At 44.2% G+C, this 20065-nt stretch overlaps 1 protein-coding gene across 14 annotated transcripts in view; it reads left to right on the forward strand.

Annotated features, from left to right (window-relative positions):
• Positions 1 to 20065, forward strand: part of tanc2a (tetratricopeptide repeat, ankyrin repeat and coiled-coil containing 2a) — a 1120879-nt gene that overhangs the window by 284167 nt on the left and 816647 nt on the right. For all 14 annotated transcript variants that reach the window (XM_070864738.1, XM_070864743.1, XM_070864740.1 and 11 more), the window contains one exon: positions 5714 to 5819. In XM_070864738.1, coding sequence (XP_070720839.1) covers positions 5753 to 5819 — 67 coding nt within the window. In that variant the 5' untranslated portion in view covers positions 5714 to 5752. The remainder of the gene's footprint in view (positions 1 to 5713; positions 5820 to 20065) is intronic.

Here is a 20065-nt window from a genome sequence, read left to right on the forward strand (position 1 = left end):
GGGTTTGCACAAAGGCTTGGGGACAATTTGCAACACATGAATGGTGCTATCAGGGTCACACTGGACCCACTATGATGCTATTGTGACTGGGAGGATAGATACACCAACGTCACTGTTCTCGCTCACTCCAACATCCCCAGCATTGAAGCACTGACCACACTCGACCAGCTCTGTTGGGCGGGCCACATTGTCCGCATGCCCGACAAAAGACTCCCACAGCAAGCGAGCCCCAGGTGGGCAGAAGAAACATTTCAAAGACACCCTCAAAGCCTCTGATAAAGTGCAACATCCCCACCGACACCTGGGAATCCCTGGCCAAAGACTGGACTAAGTGGAGGAAGAGCATTCGGGAGGGCACTGAGCACCTCGAGTCTCATCGCCGAGAGCATGCAGAAAACGAGCGCAGGCAGCGGAAGGAGCGTGCGGCAAACCAGGCTCCCCACCCACCCTTTCCTTCAACCACTGTCTGTCCCACCTGTGACCGAGATTATAATTCCTGTATTGGACTGTTCCGTCACCTGAGAACTCACTTTTAGGCCCCAAGTTTCCACATGATTTGCTCCTGATTTTTAGGAGCAACTGGTGGAGAACAGAGTATCTTAGAAATCGGAATTCTCCACATTTAAGTTTTCTGCAGTTCTAGTCAGGTAGAACAGTTTCACTTTTGAACAGAATTTTTTTTTCAAAAGGGGGTGTGTCCGGCCACTGACGCCTGATTTGAAAGTTTCCACAGTAAAAACGTACTCCAAACTAACTTAGAATGGAGCAAGTGAAGATTTTTGTAGGCTTGAAAAAACCTTGTCTACACATTTAAAAAATCAGGCGCAGGTTACAAATTAGGCGTCGGGAACGAGGTGGGATGGGGGGGGGAAGGGAAGTCATTAAATTCTACAATAAACCCTTAGTTATGCTTATACAAATATTATACAAATAAATCCAACCTGAATAAAAATTTATAAGCAAAGAAAAGATTAAATAAACCATGTTCCTACCTGTGTGAAAGTGCTTCAGGCAGGCCTTTCAAGCAGCGGTTTGCCGTCGGGACCGACCGACGGCAGGAGGAGGGAGGAAGAAAGCTGCAGGAAGCCTCAGTACTTGAGGCAGCCGTTTGCCGTCCGGCCTGACGGACGGCAGGGGGAGAAAGCTGCAAGAAGCCTCAGTGCTGATCATGGAAGGGCAATGTGGTTTTATTAAAAAATGTTAAAAATTGAACAGCTACAAAGAATTTGAATAGTCTCAAACAAGTGCATGTGTCCCGTTTATCATAGTCTATCTTTAATTACAGAATGCACTCCCTCACCCTCACACACAGAAATATCAAGAAAATTAAAATGCAAGCCTTTGCAAAGGTTCAATAAACACATTTTCACTTTTTCTGCAGCACTTTTTAAAATGGCCGAGTGCCAATGTTTACTTCAGACTGCGCGTGCGCGAACGCTCCAACGCGCACGCTCAGGGTTGCCGGCACGAAAAAAACTCATTTAAATTGTACCCGCCCCCTCCTACTTACAAAATTGGCACGAGTGGTAGGCTCCGCCCCCTGTGCGCCGCGCCAAGCAGACATCGAGCTGCAAACGCTCGAGAATAGCGTGTTCTTTTTCAGGCGCTGTTTTGCCGCGTGTGGAAACTTGGGGCCTTAGAGTGGAAGCAAGGCTTCCTCGATTTCGAGGGACTGTCTATGATGATGATTGGAAAACTACAGGTTATAATATACCTTTGTGATAAATTTCACATCATGTTGACGTTATAATTTTTATTGTGGAGTTGTGTAAATATTTCAGAATGACTAAAGTGCAGTAAGTTCTCTCTAAATAAGGTTATTTGTGAATTGACTGAAAAATGAACTTTTCTTGCATTTTTGTTCTTCATATAAAACCTGCATGAGCATTTCTAAACCCAAACAAAAATTATTTCACATGAATATAGGAAGAATACAAGATAGTTGAATGCATTACCAGGCACAAGTTCAGTGTGCAGCTCTGATGAGTTTGCAAACCACAATTGTGAAGCTTTAGTTTCTGTGTTGATAGAACCTAGAGCTATTTTTCATTGTTTTTCTTTGCAATGGTGGACTGAACTTGGTACATAAATAATAAAGATGACACAAGACCAGAATTGGTGCTATAAATATATATTGTTACAAATAACTTGGAAATAAACAATGCTTTTTTTATTTATTATATTTGGATGATTAGGGGAAGTTGTACTGTAAACAGTCCAGAGCATGTTTTCGCAATTGTGAAAAATTCACACAAGTACCAGTAAGAAAGGAGTTCCCTCCCCCAATTAAATAAACAGTAATACACCATTGCTTTAACTTATTCATGATGCTGTCTATAGTATAGTATTCGGCAGTCCCTCGTATTGAGGATGACACGCATCCATAAAGGGATGAGTTCACAGGTGTTTCAATGAGGGACCTGACATTCTCGGTCCTGAACTACACATTGAAGGGTGGAAGGTGCCTGTGCGTGGATTCTTTTAACGTCTCTGTAGGGGGGGAAGAAGACAGCAGAGAAGTAATTGAAAATGCAAGAGAAAGGCCTGGAAGGCCAAATTTGGACCATTCTTGTCGCCGTGTAGTCGGGTTAACATCAACTGCAGTGTAGAGCAGTGGCTGAAAATGACATTTTGTTTCTGTCACAATTTATATTTTTAATGTGAATTATTAGAGATGTGATTCATAATCTATACATACTATATTTAAAAAATCTTGCAGCTGTGAGCACTTTCTATCAACTTTTTTCCATTATAAATTCCTATGTCCACATTTATAATGGAAACTGTATGTAAATTTGTCATGCTGCCAGTAGTGCTTCGTTTTTGCATCTCACAGCACAGCATGTAGTGCAGAGAAACTCCTATCTTCTAGTTGATGTGGTGTATTTGGATTTCCAGAAGGCATTCGATAAGGTGCTACATAATAGGTTACTACACAAGATAAAAGCTCACGGGGTTGGGGGTAATATATTAGTTTGCCAATCCTCTATCCATGCTAACAGAAAAGCAGAGATAAATGGATCATTTTCCGGTTGACTAGTGGGATGCCGCTGGGTCCTCAACTATTTACAATCTATATTAATGACTTGGATGAAGGGACCGAGTGTAATGTAGCCAAGTTTACTGATAATACAAAGATGGGTGGGAAAGCAAATTATGAGGAAGACACACAAAATCTGCAAAGGGATAGAGACAGGCTAAGTGAGTGGGCAAAGATTTAGTAGATGGAGTATAATGTGGGAAAATGTGAGGTTATCCACTTTGGCAGAAATAATAGAAAAGCAAATTATAATTTAAATGGGGGAAAGTTGCAAAGTGCTGCAGTACAGAGAGACCTGAGGGTTCTTGTGCATGAAACACAATAAGTTAGTATGCAGGTATAGCAAGTAATCAGGAAGGCAAATGGAATGTTGGCCTTTATTGCAAGGGGAGAGAGTATAAAAGCAGAGAAGTCCTGCTACAACTTTACAGGATATTGGTGAGGCCACACCTGGAGTACTGCGTACAGTTTTGGTCTCCGTATTTAAGGAAGGATATACTTGTGTTGGAGGCTGTTCAGAGAAGGTTCACTCGGTTGATTCTGGAGATGAGGGGGTTGACTTATGAGGGTAGGTTGGGCCTCTACTCATATTGGAATTCAGAAGAATGAAAGGTGATCTTATCGAAAAATATAAGATAATGAAGGGGCTCGACAAAGTGAACGCAGAGAGGATATTTTCACTCATAGGGGAAACTAAAACTAGGGGACATAGTCTTAGAATAAGGGGCCGCCCATTTAAAACTGAAATGAGGAGAAATTTTTTCTTCTCGGAGGTTTGTAAATCGATGGAATTCTCTGGCCCAGAGAGCTGTGGAGGCTGGGCCATTGAATATATTTAAGGCAGAGATAGACAGATTTTTGAGCGATAAGGGAGTAAAGGGTTATGGGGAGCGGGCGGGGAAGTGGAGCTGTGTCCATAATCAGATCAGCCATGATATTGAATGGTCTACTCCTCCTATTTCTTATCTTATGTTGCTGTCCAAATTGCTGGGTAGTTTGCTATTCAACTCTAAATATAAAATTCAAGTATTATATAAAAATGGAGAGAGAATATATGACTTTAAAGTGGTGACTGAATTATGTGTGCCCTGCTTCAGTTGAAGAATGTACTAGTTGTTGACTCCCTGCATGCAATGACATGGGAGATTGACTAATGTGAGGTGAGAAATAGGAAATGCACAACCTTTTATATTTTGAAAGATGTTCCATTAAAATTAATTGTGTGATTAAATTAAAAGCTGCAAAGACAATACAGTTTTCAAAGGGCTTTAAGTATGCATAACTCAGCATTTTCTAGAAGAACTTCAACTCTAAAATGAGCAGCAAATCTTTTGAGAGCTGAAGATTTTTCTCGGGCTGCAAATTGTGAACACCCCTCTCTCTCCTCTTCCCCCACCCCCCACCCGGGTTGAAGATTGGAGCTTAAAGAGGACTATGTGATGAATTTGACTCCTGCAACAGCTGAATACTTATGCAAATCCTAGTTTACTATTCTGTGCTTTATTTGTTGGCAAATTATTAATAGAAATTTCTATGTATAGCTTAAAAACACTACAGCTTTTCTCAATTTATTTTTTTTCAATTGATTTATCAGATAGTCAACCATTTTCTATTCTCTTCCTCCCATGCATTTTAGTGTTTTCCTGGGTTCTTACCTGTTGTGCCAGAAGGATGGACTGATTCACTGTTGCAGTTTCCTCAGTAAAAGGAAGGAATGGGCGCTGTTATTAGTGTGTCTACCTTTATAATATTTTCCTCAAAAGTAGAAAAGGATTAAATAATTTTTCATAACATAATTTGCATATATTATGGTCAGTCGTGGCTCAGTTGTAGTGCTCTCACCTCTGCAGCAGAAGGTTGAGAGTTCAAGTTCCACTCCAAAGACTTGAGAACAAAAATCTAGGCTGACACTGAGGGAGTGCAGCGCTGTCTGAGGTGCCGTCTTTTGGATGAGATTTTGTTCTTTTGGGTGGACACAAAAGATCCCATGGTACTACAGGTTGAACCTCCCTTATCCGGGACCTGGCCTGATCTGGATAAGGGATTTTTCCGGATGAGGGGTGGTCACGTTAAATTGGATGGTATAGGTACTGAGCAAGGGGATATTGGGGCTGGGTGTGTGGCAGAGAGATCATGGGGGGCGGGGTGGGGGGGGATGTCAGGCCAGCGATTGCGGGAGTTGGCAGCAAGGAAGGACTTCAATTTGTTCATGTCGGAGTTCTCCGCATGCGGTGACCGGGAATGGTTCTGCACAAGGCAGGTTCAACCTGTATTTTGAAGAAGAGCACGGGTGTTATCCCTGGTGTCCTGGCCAATATTTATATCTCAATCAACATCACTAAAAAAAAACAGATTATCTGGTCGTTATCCCATTGCTGTTTGCGGGAGCTTGCTGTGTGCATCATTGGCTGCCGCGTTTCCATCAATTACAGCGGTGACTACACTTCAAAAATTCATGAAAGATGCTATATAAATGCAAGTCTTATTTTTTATATAAAATACAATTAAGTCTTATAAACTGAGAGATAATTTTTGGTCCTTGGGTATTTGTGGAAGAACCACTTCCTTGGGCTTGTCCTGTTGGATGTGATCTGCTTTTGGGTACTAATCTCTTATTGCCTTAGTGTGTTATGTATGTTGCCATTGACTAAGTTCATATGTTTTATTTGATAGAATTTGGAGTAGACTCTGACAAGCCCTGCGGGTGAAGATATGTTCCGTAACAGCCTAAAGATGCTCCTCAGCGGCGGGAAGTCTAACCGCAAGAATAGATCAAGTGGTAGGTAGTGTGTTTCCTCTGTTACTAATGCATAAGTATATGGATCCATATGCACATTTGTCTGACAGTGGTTACAATCACCACATTTACATTCTTAACAGGTTGCTATTTTGATCAGTAGGATATTAACAGATATAATGTGCATTTAAAAAAAATGCATTAGCTAAGTTGGTAATAGGTGGGTGCGTGTACACTTTTATTTGGTGTACAAGGATATTACCAAATAAGCTTCCTTCTATTGCAACCAAAATGCAGTTGATTGGATAAAAGTGGCTGCATGTGGGCATTTAATCAAATCAGAATGTCAGAGGTTTATTGCCATGTAGTCAATTTCATGTATTGAAGAGATTATGTTCATGTAAACACTTAACTGGACAATGCTTAAACCCAACATATTGGACCAAAATTTGCTGGTAGAATAATGGCGAGTTTAATGTGTAAATCCTCCAGAAATTTGTTGCAAGGAAGAGATACCCTGTGAGCTGCAAATCATCCCAAATTGCTGGACAATTTGCATCTCTCCACTGTTAGCCTTGTGAAAATGGCAGCTCACCTTCAGTCCCCGTGAGTTTCAAGAAATTGCTGAATTTGCACATTCATTACCCATTAAACTTGTTGCAGAAAGTTAGGGCTGGTACGTAATATTAGGTACGTTTTTAATGATGAGGTTATGTTCCTGCAATGCTACTCAATCTCTTTCTCCGGGCCAGAAAGGGAACTATTTAAACTAGAGTCTCATTCCTACAGGTAGTAAATTATTTAAATGTAAAATTTTTTTTTTTAATTTCCCTTTGTCTTTCTTTCTCTCTTAATCCAATCTTTCTTTCTCTTTATTTCTCTTTCTGAACCTCATTTGACTTTAATTCACCTATTTGATTCTCCGTCGAACCTCTGTTTCTTTCTCAATCCTTAAATTTCATTGGTTAAGGAGATAGATTGTTGGTCCCATCATTTACCAAGGTCCCACTTGTCTCATTGCCTTCGATGCACCGTTATCAGTTTGCACTTCCAGTATTTTGCAGTGCAGAAACTTTTCATGCTGAATCATGAGGGAAACTAACTGGGCACTTTGAACAAATTCTAGACCATTATTTCACTATAAGGATTTGTTGGGAGCAGGAAAAGGCCCACTGCAGTTATGTAAACACTGAAATATTGTTTGACGGATTCTTCTTTTCTCCTAATTTTGCTACCTGGTTTATATTTCTGAAATCCTGTCATGGCACTGGTAATGCGCATGCCCTTGCGGTCCCTCGTTCGGACGATGACGTAGTCTAGCAGATGCCAGTGCTTGAAGCCTTATATTTGTCTTTCTGATGGAACAGGGTATTAGTTATGATGAGGCCATGTTCTAAGCATTTTGTCAGAAGGGGGGTACCGTTGGAGTTAGCTTTCCCTACCCCCTCTCTGCCAATCACCCCTCCCCAGAGGTCAGTGTCCTTTTCAACTCTGGCATTGAAGTCACCAAGTAGGATAAGCTTGTCACTCGTTGGGACTCGGGACAGGGATTGTTCGAGGCTGGAGTAGAATTCTTCTTTGGTCTCGTCTGTAGCTTCCAGTGTTGGGGCGTACGCACTGACGACTGTAGCGCACTGGTTCTGGGCTAGGGTGAGCCACGATGACGTGCAAGCCGTGATCCTGACCAACGGATCCACCACAGACTCAATCCACGTTCGGACCGGGGTCAAGCAAGGCTATGTCTTGATCTTCCTTGCTGCAATGCTCCATCTCACCCTCAAAGCACCCCACTGGAGTGGAGCTAAATTACAGACAAACGAGAATCTGTTCACCTCCGCCGCCTCTAGGCCAGAACAAGGTCGTCCCATCTTCAGTCATTGAATTACATTACACAAATGGCGCTTGAATCTGCGCACACGCTGAGGTCGAATTCCAAGCCATCGTCAACGCCTTCACCGAGGCATATGAGAACATGAGCCTTACACTAAACATCCGTAAGATAAAGGTCCTCTACCAACCTTCCCCCGCCACACAGCACTGCCCCCCCCCCCCCCAAGGTTATCAAAATCCACGGTGAGGTCTTGGACAATGTGGACCATTTTCCATACCTCGGGAGCCTACTGTCAACTAGGGCAGACATCGATGACAAGGTCCAACACAGCCTTCAATGTGCCAGTGCAGCCTTCGGTTGCCTGTGGAAGAATGTGTTTGAAGACCAGCACCTCAAACCCGGCACCAAGCTCGTGGTCTACAGAGCAGTAGTGATACCTGCCCTCTTATATGGCTCAGAAACATGGACTATGTACAGCAGCCACCTCAAAGTACTGGAGAAGTAACACCAACGCTACCTCTGCATGATCCTGTAAATCCATTGGCAGGATAGGCACTCCAACGTCCATGTCCTCGCTCAGGCCAACATCCCCAGCATTGACCATGTTTGACTGCTTCATTGGACGGGCCACATCGTCCGCATGCCTGACACGAGACTCCCAAAACAAGCACTCTGCTCGGAGGTTCAACATGGCAAGCGATCCCCAGATGGACAGAGGAAACGCTTCAAGGACACCCTAAAAGCCTCCTTGAAAATGTGCAACATCCCCACTAACACCTGGGAAACCCTGGCCCAAGACCGCTCAAAGTGCAGAAAAGGCATCCGGGAAGGCGCTTGAACACCTTCGCTGAGAGCAAGCTGAAGCTAAGCGTAGACAGCGGAAGGAGCGCGTGGCAACCCAGGCATTCCACCCACCCGTTCCTTCAACCACCATCTGCCCCACCTGTGACAGAGACTGTAGGTCCCAAATTGGACTCTTCAGTCACCTGAGAAATCATTTTTAGTGTGGAAACAAGGGAGCGGGCGGGTAAGTGGAACTGAGTCCACGGCCAGATCAGCCATGATCTTGTTGAATGGCGGAGCAGGCTCGAGGGGCTAGATGGCCTACTCGTGTTCCTAATTCTTATGTTCTTATGTTCTTATCCTCGACTCCGAGGGACTGCCTAAGAAGAAGAGACGATTTTCTAAACTAGAATCATGTTATTGATTAACTTTCTGAGAAACTTTCAACAAGATTAATCTTAAATCCACAGCTAAGAAGCCATATTTTATGATAAGTTTCAACAAACAGTTCTTGGGTCAGGTTTTTGAAGGTTCTGTCATTACAAATGTTATCCTCTAGCTATCAGTTATGTAGAGGAAAAGATGACTGATATAAGTGTTCTAAAGAGATGAGCTGTTTGTGCGGCATTTATACACAACAGCTTCTGAAGTTATAATGATCCTAGGATTTTGAGTGTAATTTTTCTGCCAATTTTCCCCTAATTTCCTGAAATGGCTTCTTATTGAGATATATAATGCCATGGGCACTGCTCACCCTCTGGTACCTCACCGGTGGCCAAGATTTCTGCGCGTGGGGCAGCACAGACAAACCCAATTCTGTCCTTGACCAATGTCCACATGCCTTCGCGTACATCAGGGATTGCTGAATGCCGATCAGGAGACTAGTTACATTGAGGCCTACTGTAATGCCCCTGTGATTGTAATGCTTGGCTGACTTTGGCGAACTTAATGTAGACTACAGACTGAACCTGGGACTTTATTGTTATTCACTGAATAACTCGTTCAGTCGTTGAGTTGATTAAGCTTTTTTCTGCAATATTTTATACGGAGGGGAGCTGGTTGAAGGAAAGAAGATTCAGATAAACCTGATTACTCTAACACACCTGCCAGCAGTTCAGAGTACGAGTGGATAATTCTCTTTGAACTATTTGAAAAATTGGAGAGAACTTTAGTTTAGAGTTAGGCGCACGTAAAAGTGATCCTGCAATGGGTGTAGAAACTGAATTTCTATATTTGAAGCAGAAAGAGTAAAGTTATGGTCCAATAAAGCTATACTCTAGTCTGTGTAAGTCATCCTCATCATACGCAGTCCCTCGGAATCGAGAAAGACTTGCTTCCACTCCTGAAGTGAGTTCTTTAGTGGCTGAATAGTCCAATACAAGAGCCACAGATTCTGTCACAGGTGGGACAGATAGTCGTTGAGGGAAGGGGTGGGTGGGACTGGTTTGTTGCACGCTCTTTCCGCTGCCTGCACTTGATTTCTGTATGTTCTCGCCGTTGAGACTCGAGGTGCTCAGCTCCCTCTTGGATGCAATTCCTCCACTTAGGGCGATCTTGGGCCAGGGACTCCCAGGTGTCAGTGGGGATGTCGCAATTTATCAGGCAGGCTTTGAGGGTGTCCTTGTAGCGTTTCCGCTGTCCACCTTTGGCTCGTTTGCCGTGAAGGAGCTCCGATTAGAGCACTTGCTTTGGGAATCTCATGTCTGGCATGCGAACTATGTGGCCTGCCCAGCGGAGCTGATCGAGTGTGGTCAATGCTTCAATGCTGGGGATGTTAGTCTGGATGAGGACGCTGACGTTGCTATGCCTGTCCTCCCAGGGGATTTGTATGATCTTGTAGAGACATCGTTGGTGGTATTTCTCCAGCAACTTGGTGTCTGCTGTACATGGTCCATGTCTCTGAGCCATACAGGTCTGTGTAAGTACACAGTTAATAATCCATCAGGAATAAAACCAAAACTGTAGCAATTACTGTATTCTATGATTCAAACATATAGAAACATAGAAACATAGAAAATAGGTGCAGGAGTTGGCCATTCGGCCCTTCTAGCCTGCACCGCCATTCAATGAGTTCATGGCTGAACATTCAACTTCAGTACCCCATTCCTGCTTTCTCGCCATACCCCTTGATCCCCCTAGTAGTAAGGACCTCATCTAACTCCTTTTTGAATATATTTAGTGAATTGGCATCAACAACTTTCTGTGGTAGAGAATTCCACAGGTTCACCACTCTCTGGGTGAAGAAGTTCCTCCGCATCTCGGTCCTAAATGGCTTACCCCTTATCCTTAGACTGTGACCTCTGGTTCTGGACTTCCCCAACATTGGGAACATTCTTCCTGCATCTAACCTGTCCAAACCCGTCAGAATTTTAAACTTTTCTATGAGGTCCCCTCTCATTCTTCTGAACTCCAGTGAATACAAGCCCAGTTGATCCAGTCTTTCTTGATAGGTCAGTCCCGCCATCCCGGGAATCAGTCTGGTGAACCTTCGCTGCACTCCCTCAATAGCAAGAATGTCCTTCCTCAGGTTAGGAGACCAAAACTGTACACAATACTCCAGGTGTGGCCTCACCAATGCCCTGTACAACTGTAGCAACACCTCCCTGCCCCTGTACTCAAATCCCCTTGCTATGAAGGCCAACATGCCATTTGCTTTCTTAACCGCCTGCTGCACCTGCATGCCAACCTTCAATGACTGATGTACCATGACACTCAGGTCTCTTTGCAACTCCCCTTTTCCTAATCTGTCACCATTCAGATAATAATCTGTCTCTCTGTTTTTACCACCAAAGTGGATAACCTCACATTTATCCACATTATACTTCATCTGCCATGCATTTGCCCACTCACCTAACCTATCCAAGTCGCTCTGCAGCCTCACAGCATCCTCCTCGCAGCTCACACTGCCACCCAACTTAGTGTCATCCGCAAATTTGGAGATACTACATTTAATCCCCTCATCTAAATCATTAATGTACAGTGTAAACAGCTGGGGCCCCAGCACAGAAGCTTGCGGTACCCCACTAGTCACTGCCTGCCATTCTGAAAAGTGCCCATTTACTCCTACTCTTTGCTTCCTGTCTGACAACCAGTTCTCAATCCATGTCAGTACACTACCCCCAATCCCATGTGCTCTAACTTTGCACATCAATCTCTTGTGTGGGACCTTGTCGAACGCCTTCTGAAAGTCCAAACATACCACATCAACTGGTTCTCCCTTATCCACTCTACTGGAAACATCCTCAAAAAATTCCAGAAGATTTGTCAAGCATGATTTCCCTTTCACAAATCCATGCTGACTTGGACCTATCATGTCACCTCTTTCCAAATGCACTGCTATGACATCTTTAATAATTGATTCCATCATTTTACCCACTACCGATGTCAGGCTGACCGGTCTATAATTCCCTGTTTTCTCGCTCCCTCCTTTTTTAAAAAGTGGGGTTACATTGGCTACCCTCCACTCCATAGGAACTGATCCAGAGTCAATGGAATGTTGGAAAATGACTGTCAACGCATCCACTATTTCCAAGGCCACCTCCTTAAGTACTCTGGGATGCAGTCCATCAGGCCCTGGGGATTTATCGGCCTTCAATCCCATCAATTTCCCCAACACAATTTCCCGGCTAATAAGGATTTCCCTCAGTTCCTCCTCCTTACTAGACCCCCGACCCCTTTTATAACCGGAAGGTTGTTCGTGTCCTCTTTAGTGAATACCGAACCAAAGTACTTGTTCAATTGGTCCGCCATTTCTTTGTTTCCCGTTATGACTTCCCCTGATTCTGACTGCAGGGGACCTACGTTTGTCTTTACTAACCTTTTTCTCTTTACATATCTATAGAAACTTTTGCAATCCGTCTTAATGTTCCCTGCAAGCTTCTTCTCATACTCCATTTTCCCTGCCCTAATCAAACCCTTTGTCCTCTGCTGAGTTCTAAATTTCTCCCAGTCCCCAGGTTCGCTGCTATTTCTGGCCAATTTGTATGTCACTTCCTTGGCTTTAATACTATCCCTGATTTCCCTTGATAGCCACGGTTGAGCCACCTTCCCTTTTTTATTTCTATGCCAGACAGGAATGTACAATTGTTGTAGTTCATCCATGCGGTCTCTAAATGTCTGCCATTGCCCATCCACAGTCAACCCCTTAAGTGTCATTCGCCAATCCATCCCAGCCAATTCACGCCTCATACCTTCAAAGTTAGCCTTCTTTAAGTTCTGGACCATGGTCTCTGAATTAACTGTTTCATTCTCCATCCCAATGCAGAATTCCACCATATTATGGTCACTCTTCCCCAAGGGGCCTCGCACAACGAGATTGCTAATTAATCCTCTCTCATTACATAACACCCAGTCTAAGATGGCCTCCCCCCTAGTTGGTTCCTCGACATATTGGTCTAAAAAACCATCCCTTATGCACTCCAGAAAATCCTCCTCCACCGTATTGCTTCCAGTTTGGTTAGCCCAATCTATGTGCATATTAAAGTCACCCATTATAACTGCTGCACCTTTATTGCACGCACCCCTAATTTTCTGTTTGATGCCCTCCCCAACATCACTACTACTGTTTGGAGGTCTGTACACAACTCCCACTAACGTTTTTTGCCCTTTGGTGTTCTGCAGCTCTACCCATATAGATTCCACATCATCCAAGCTAATGTCCTTCCTAACTATTGCCTTAATCTCCTCCTTAACCAGCAATGCTACCCCGCCTCCTTTTCCTTTTATTCTATCCTTCCTGAATGTTGAATACCCGTGGATGTTGAGTTCCCAGCCCTGCTCATCCTGGAGCCACGTCTCCGTAATCCCAATCACATCATATTTGTTAACATCTATTTGCACAGTTAATTCATCCACCTTATTGCGGATACTCCTTGCATTAAGACACAAAGCCTTTAGGCTTGTTTTTTTAACACCCTCTGTCCTTTTAGAATTTTGCTGTACAATGGCCCTTTTTGTTCTTTGCCTTGGGTTTCTCTGCCCTCCACTTTTCCTCATCTCCTTTCTGTCTTTTGTTTTTGCCTCCTTTTTGTTTCCCTCTATCTCCCTGCATTGGTTCCCATCCCCCTGCCATATTAGTTTAACTCCTCCCCAACAGCACTAGCAAATACTCCCCCAAGGACATTGGTTCCGATTCTGCCCAGGTGCAGACCGTCCGGATTGTACTGGTCCCACCTTCCCCAGAACCGGTTCCAATGCCCTAGGAATTTGAATCCCTCCCTGCTGCACCATTGCTCAAGCCATGTATTCATCTGAGCTATCCTGCGATTCCTACTCTGACTAGCACGTGGCACTGGTAGCAATCCAGAGATTACTACTTTTGAGGTCCTACTTTTTAATTTAGCTCCTAGCTCCTTAAATTCATTTCGTAGGAACTCATCCCTTTTTTTTACCTATGTCATTGGTACCAACGTGCACCACGACAACTGGCTGTTCTCCCTCCCTTTTTAGAATGTCCTGCACCCGCTCCGAGACATCCTTGACCCTTGCACCAGGGAGGCAACATACCATCCTGGAGTCTCGGTTGCGGCCGCAGAAACGCCTATCTATTCCCCTTACAATTGAATCCCCTATCACTATCGCTCGCCCACTCTTTTTCCTGCCCTCCTGTGCAACAGAGCCAGCCACGGTGCCATGAACTTGGCTGCTGCTGCCCACTCCTGATGAGTCATCCCCCTCAACAGCACTCAAAGCAGTGTATTTGTTTTGCAGTGGGATGACCACAGGGGACCCCTGCACTACCTTCCTTGCACTACTCTTCCTGCTGGTCTTCCATTCCCTCGCTGGCTGTGGACCCTTCTCCTGCGGTAAGACCAACTCGCTACACGTGATACTCACGTCATTCTCAGCATCGTGGATGCTCCAGAGTGAATCCACCTTCAGCTCCAACTCCGCAACGCGGACCGTCAGTAGCCGGAGGTGGACACACTTCCCGCACATGTAGTCGTCAGGGACACTGCTTTGTGTTCAGCTGCTGCTTTCTATAGAACACAACCCAAAACAAACTGTTCAGTTTTGAATTGAAGCAGATTAAAATGTTATAAAACCTATTTTCCAGGAACTGGAGAGGGTGCAAAAAAGATTTACAAAGGTGATACGAGAAATGCGAGGGTACATCAGGAAAAGATGAACAGGCTGGGTTTCTTTTTCTCTTGAAAAGAGAAGGCTGAGTGGGTGACCTAATAGAAGTCTTGAAATTTATGAAAACTTTTGATAGACTGGATACAGAGAGAGTGTTTCCACTTGTGGGGAAGAGCAAAACTAGAGGCGATCAATATAAGATGGTCACCAAGAAATCAAATGGGAATTCCGAAGAAACTTCTTTACCCAAAGAGTGGTGAGAATGTAGAACTCACTATCATAGGGAGTGGTTGAAGTAAATAATATAGATGCATTTAAGATAATCATATGAGGAAGAAGGGAATAGAAGGTTATGCTGATGGTTAGATGAGAAAAGATGGGAGAAAGCTCGAGTGGAGCATAAACACCGACATGGACTAGTTGAGCAGAATGGTTTGTTTCTGTGCTGTATATCCTATGTAATCCCTATGGGCCCAAGTTTCCACATGATTTGCGCCTGATTTTTAGGAGCAACTGGTGGAGAATGGACTATCTTAGAAATCGCAATTCTCCACATTTTTTTTTCTGCAGTTCTAGTCAGGTAGAACAGTTCTACTTTGGAACAGATTTTTTCTTAAAAAGGGGGCGTGTCCAGCCACTGACGCCTGATTTGAAAGTTTCCACAGTGAAAACGTACTCCAAACTAAAGCAGAATGGAGCAAGTGAAGATTTTTGTAGAATTGAAAAAACCTGTTCTACACATTAAAAAATCAGGCGCAGGTTACAAATTAGGCGTCCAGAACGAGGTGGTGGGGGGGGGGAAGGGAAATCATTAAATTCTATAATAAATCCTTATTTATACTTGTACAAATATTATACAAATAAATCCAACCTGAATAAACATTTATAAGCAAAGAAAAGATTAAATAAACCATCTTCCTACCTGTGTGAAATTGCTTCAGGCAGGCCTTGGGCAGGGCCCGTCCCCAGCACCAGATTTACAGGTAGGTGGCGTTGGGTTGGGTTGGGGGGTGGGGGGGGGAGGGGGAGAGAGAGAGAGTGGGGTGGGGTTCGGGTCGAGGGGCTGGAGCGCTGGTTGGGTCGGGTCCAGTCGGGGAGCAGGAACAGGAGCACGGGTCGGGTCAGTCGGGGGAGGGGCGCGGGTGTCGGGTCGGGTCTGGTCCGGAGGCAGGGGGAGGCGAGGAGCGGGTGTCGGGTCTGGTCCGGAGGCGGGGGGGGCAGGGCAGGTGTCGGGTCTGGTCCGGAGGCAGGGGGGAGCGGGTGTCGGGTCTGGTCCGGAGGCAGGGGGGGAGCCTTATTCACGCAGCTCCAGTGAGGCCATTCGGCCAGGGCTCGGGGCTGCGTGCTTCGGGCCCCTCCCACACAGTTCGCCGCCTGGAGCTACTGCACTTGCGTGCCCACTGTAGTGCGCATGTGCAGAGGTCCCGGCACTGTTTTCAGCGCAGGGACCTGGCCCCGCCCCCCCACAGCTCGTGCTGGCTGCGCCGAGGGCCAGAGGACCTGCAAGTAGGTGGAGAATACCGAGGATTTTTTTAGGCGCACTTTGTGGCGCGAAAAACGTGCGTCCAGGTCAGGACTGCGCCGTTCTAGGCGCGTGTGGAAACTTGGGCCCGATGTAACTGAAATTGGTAGTGGCTGAAAAGATGCTCAAGGATTCATTAAGTATAATTAAAAGCTTTTATTTCCAATTCAATGGATTTCAACTTTCCTACTCTTTCCTCTTGTGTGTGCCTGTGCTTCTCACCAACAGACATTTATAAACTTCATGCATCAGTCTTAATCAACCCTCCAGAAATAGGAAAATAATTCTGAATTGAACTTGTTTGAAATGCTAAATGTGTTTCATTTCACTGTTGTACATCTGGTAGCTTCTTTAGTCAAATATTGTTCTTGGAATAAAAATAATTCTTGAGCTCTGAATTTATGCCAAATCCTTGTAATGGGTGGTGCGGTGCCAAGTGGATTTGTGCTTGCTATCCTCCTTCCACTGAATTTCTAATGACAACCATCTCATGGGGGCAGATGTAGGGGGAAAAGTGCAGGAAATCGGCAAGGGAGCTATCTCCAGCTGACTCCCAAGGGCCAGAATAAGGAGGGATATATACCAAACCTTGTCCTTCATTATTTTAATGTATTTTAAAAATATTTTTTGATAATTGCTCGTAAATTCCTTTAGCAAAATAATTCACAGGATCCTTGCGAAGCAATCCCAGCTTTTTTGAATTGTCTTTTTGTCATGCAGTTTAATATATTACTTTGAGAGGCCTCATGTTTGTATTGCCCTTTTAAAAGAAAAGTCAAATTCAGATATGCATTAATTTGCTTGTTCAAAATATCTTCAGTGGAGCTGACATGCTAAGATTCTACAACTCCATATACGCAAGGGAATCTAGCCCAATTTAGATCACCTTGATCTGAATCAGCTGTTCTACTTTTCTTCTGGTTTTGCTGCATTAACTCGTCGCTCCTGGGCCCCGACCTCTCTCTGCTCCAGGGCCTCGACCCTGCCTCTCCTCGGCCCCGATCTCTCGCCTCTCCTCAGCCCCAATAGCGGACCAAGGCCTTGCTCTATTAAGCCTGTGTCGTGGCTGGTGTGCAACGGCCAACCCACGTTAAAAGAATTCACGCACAGGCATCTTCCACCCTTCAAGATGTAGTTCTGGACCTGGAATATCAGGTCCCTCATGGAAACACCCGTGAACTCATCTTTTTTTGGTGTGGAAGCGGGTCATCCTCGACACGAGGGACTGCCTAATACTGCATTAACTCCTGCATGGATAGATTTTTTGAGAAGAGGTGCATATGTACTAAGTCACACTTAAAAATTTATCACTTTGAGCATAATAATAGAAACCTTTCTGAGCAATGAATTGCATATTTATTAGAATTTTTATATAAATATAAAATGAGTAATTTAAAGAGCAATTGCTTGTGTTTTGTTTTTTTCAGAAATAATTCTTGCTAATGGCCAAGCATTCAAGAGTGTATACTTGTTTCAAGTTGGTTGTATGTCACTGAAATCGTGGCTTGCAATGCCAGATAGTTCAGCAGCTTATTCAGGTCACCAATGTGTTTGTAAATATTCAGTGTCTCAGCACTATAGAAAAACAAGTTTATGTGGGAAAAGTAAAGGAGCTAAACTCTTAGATTCTGCACATTGTTTTTTTTCCTTCTTTGTAAGAAGTTTCATTTTTATTTAATGACACTTTGCTAGGTACTGATTATTTTCAAATCTATGGCCACCATTAAACTGCCAACTCATTACTGGTGTCTGATTAAGGTTTAACTGTCCGCTTTGGAAACGATAGGACGTATTTTTTTGACAGTGTCATATAGGGCCCAAGTTTCCACACGATAAAAAACGGGCGCCCCTCCGAGCTGGGCGCCCGTTTTTCGCGCCTAAAAAAAAAACTCGCGATTCTGGAGCGTTCTGCAGCTCCTTGTCTGCCTGGCGCGGCGCCCAGGGGGGCGGAGCCTACACTTGCGCCGATTTTGTAAGTGGGAGGGGGCGGGTACTATTTAAATTAGTTTTTTCCTGCCGGCAACGCTGCGTGTGTGCGTTGGAGCGTTCGCGCATGTAGTTCTTTGTAGCTGTTTAATTTTTGAACATTTTTTTAATAAAAGCACATTGCCATCAGCACTGGCAGCCTTCTCGCTGTCGTCGTGTTCCCCCCCCCCCCCCCCCCCCCCCCCCCCGGGCGGGAAATAACGGGCGTCTCCTCTTCTCCCCCCCGCGGGAAGAACGGGCGCACCCTCCCTCTTTCTCTCTCCCCTCCCCCCCCCCCCCGCGGGAAGAACAGGCACCTCTTTTCCCCCCCCCCCCCCCCCCCCCCCCCCCCCCAGCCTGCACGGGAAAGAACGGGCGCCTCAGGCTGACTGCAGCATTCTCTGTGCCTGAAGCACTTTCACACAGGTAGGAAGATGGTTTATTTAATCTTTTCTTTGCTTATAAATGTTTATTCAGGTTGGATTTATTTGTATAATATTTGTAGAAGTAGAAATAAGGATTTATTGTAGAATTTAATGACTTCCCTCCCCCCCCACCTCGTTCTGGACACCTAATTTGTAACCTGCGCCTGATTTTTTTAATGTGTAGAACAGGTTTTTTCAGTTCTACAAAAGTCTTCACTTGCTCCATTCTAACTTAGTTTGGAGTACGTTTTCACTGTGGAAACTTTGAAATCAGGCGTCAGTGGCCGGACACACCCCCTTTTGAAGAAAAAATTCTGTTCCAAAGTAGAACTGATCTACCTGACTAGAACTACAGAAAAAAAAATGTGGAGAATTGCGATTTCTAAGATAGTCCGTTCTCCACCAGTTGCTCCTAAAAATCAGGCGCAAATCATGTGGAAACTTGGGCCCATAGAGTTACTTTATTTTGTAATTGTTTTTAAACATACTGAATATTGCACCAAAATAATGTTTTTTGAAAGTATTTTAAGATTTGACAAAAGCAAAAAAGTGCTTTCAGCGCAGTGATTTTTTGATACAACGAGAGGGTGACATACAATATTCACCGGCTTGGCATGTGCCACAGGAGATCCATTGGTTTGTGTGTGTGTATCGATATATATTGTATAATTTTACATTAAAATGTGCGCACGTTTTTTTTTATCATCAAATTGCACACGATTGGGAAAGTTTTGACTTTTGTTAATCTTAGCAAAGCGTCCTTTGTTTTATTGGCACATTGTTAGTATTAGAATTTAATGAGCATTTGGATGGTATTAAATTGATTATTTCCAGGCATGCATGTACAGAGTTCCATTTTCCATAACCAAAGAACAATGTATAGCTGGTGGTACAGGATATAATTCTGATCCCATCTTGGTCCAGCAGGAACTGGTCTTAAACCCTTAATGTTCTGGTGACAACTTACAGTATGGCTTATGGTGTTCAATATTTTCCCAAAAGATGTACAGAATAACCTCATTGTCTGCATTTCTAAGGAATCTTGGGCTATATTTTACAAATTAGCACTCCCGACACAGAATTGTAATGGTCAGAAAAATGTTGTGGGCCTCTGTGCCATAATTCCCAACACACGAGCTATAGTGCAAAGTTCTGTGACTGGTTTGCTAATTCAGGAGCTAGACCCTACTCTAAACTTGACTGCAGAAGCTGTATACTAGCTAGTATAATTTTTTTAATCAGCTGTCAGTTATCAGGATTTATCCTGGTAACTGCATTTGTTTGTAGCCTACTTGAGTTCTTTGATGAAGTAACGGAGATAGTTGTTTTTTTGTGTGTGAACTTCAAAGTACCACATAATAAACCTGTTAACAAAATTAAAGCCCTTAGAATTAAAGGGACAGTGGCAGCATGGATATGAAATTGGCTAAGGGACAGAAAGCAGAGTAGTGGTGAATGGTTGTTTTTCAGACTGGAGGTGGGGCGGGGGTATAAGAACAAAAGAAATAGCAACAGGAGTAGGCCCAACGGCCCCTCGAGCCTGCTCCGCCATTCAATAAGATCATGGCTGACCTGATCGTGGACTCGGCTCCACTTCCCCGCCTGCTCCCCATAACCCCTATCCCCATGTTGTTTAAGAAACTGGTGTTTTCCAAGTGTCGGAATTAGAACCACTGCTCTTTTG

Source organism: Pristiophorus japonicus, chromosome 21 (genome assembly GCF_044704955.1).
Source record: "Pristiophorus japonicus isolate sPriJap1 chromosome 21, sPriJap1.hap1, whole genome shotgun sequence".
Classification (NCBI taxonomy): domain Eukaryota; kingdom Metazoa; phylum Chordata; class Chondrichthyes; family Pristiophoridae; genus Pristiophorus; species Pristiophorus japonicus.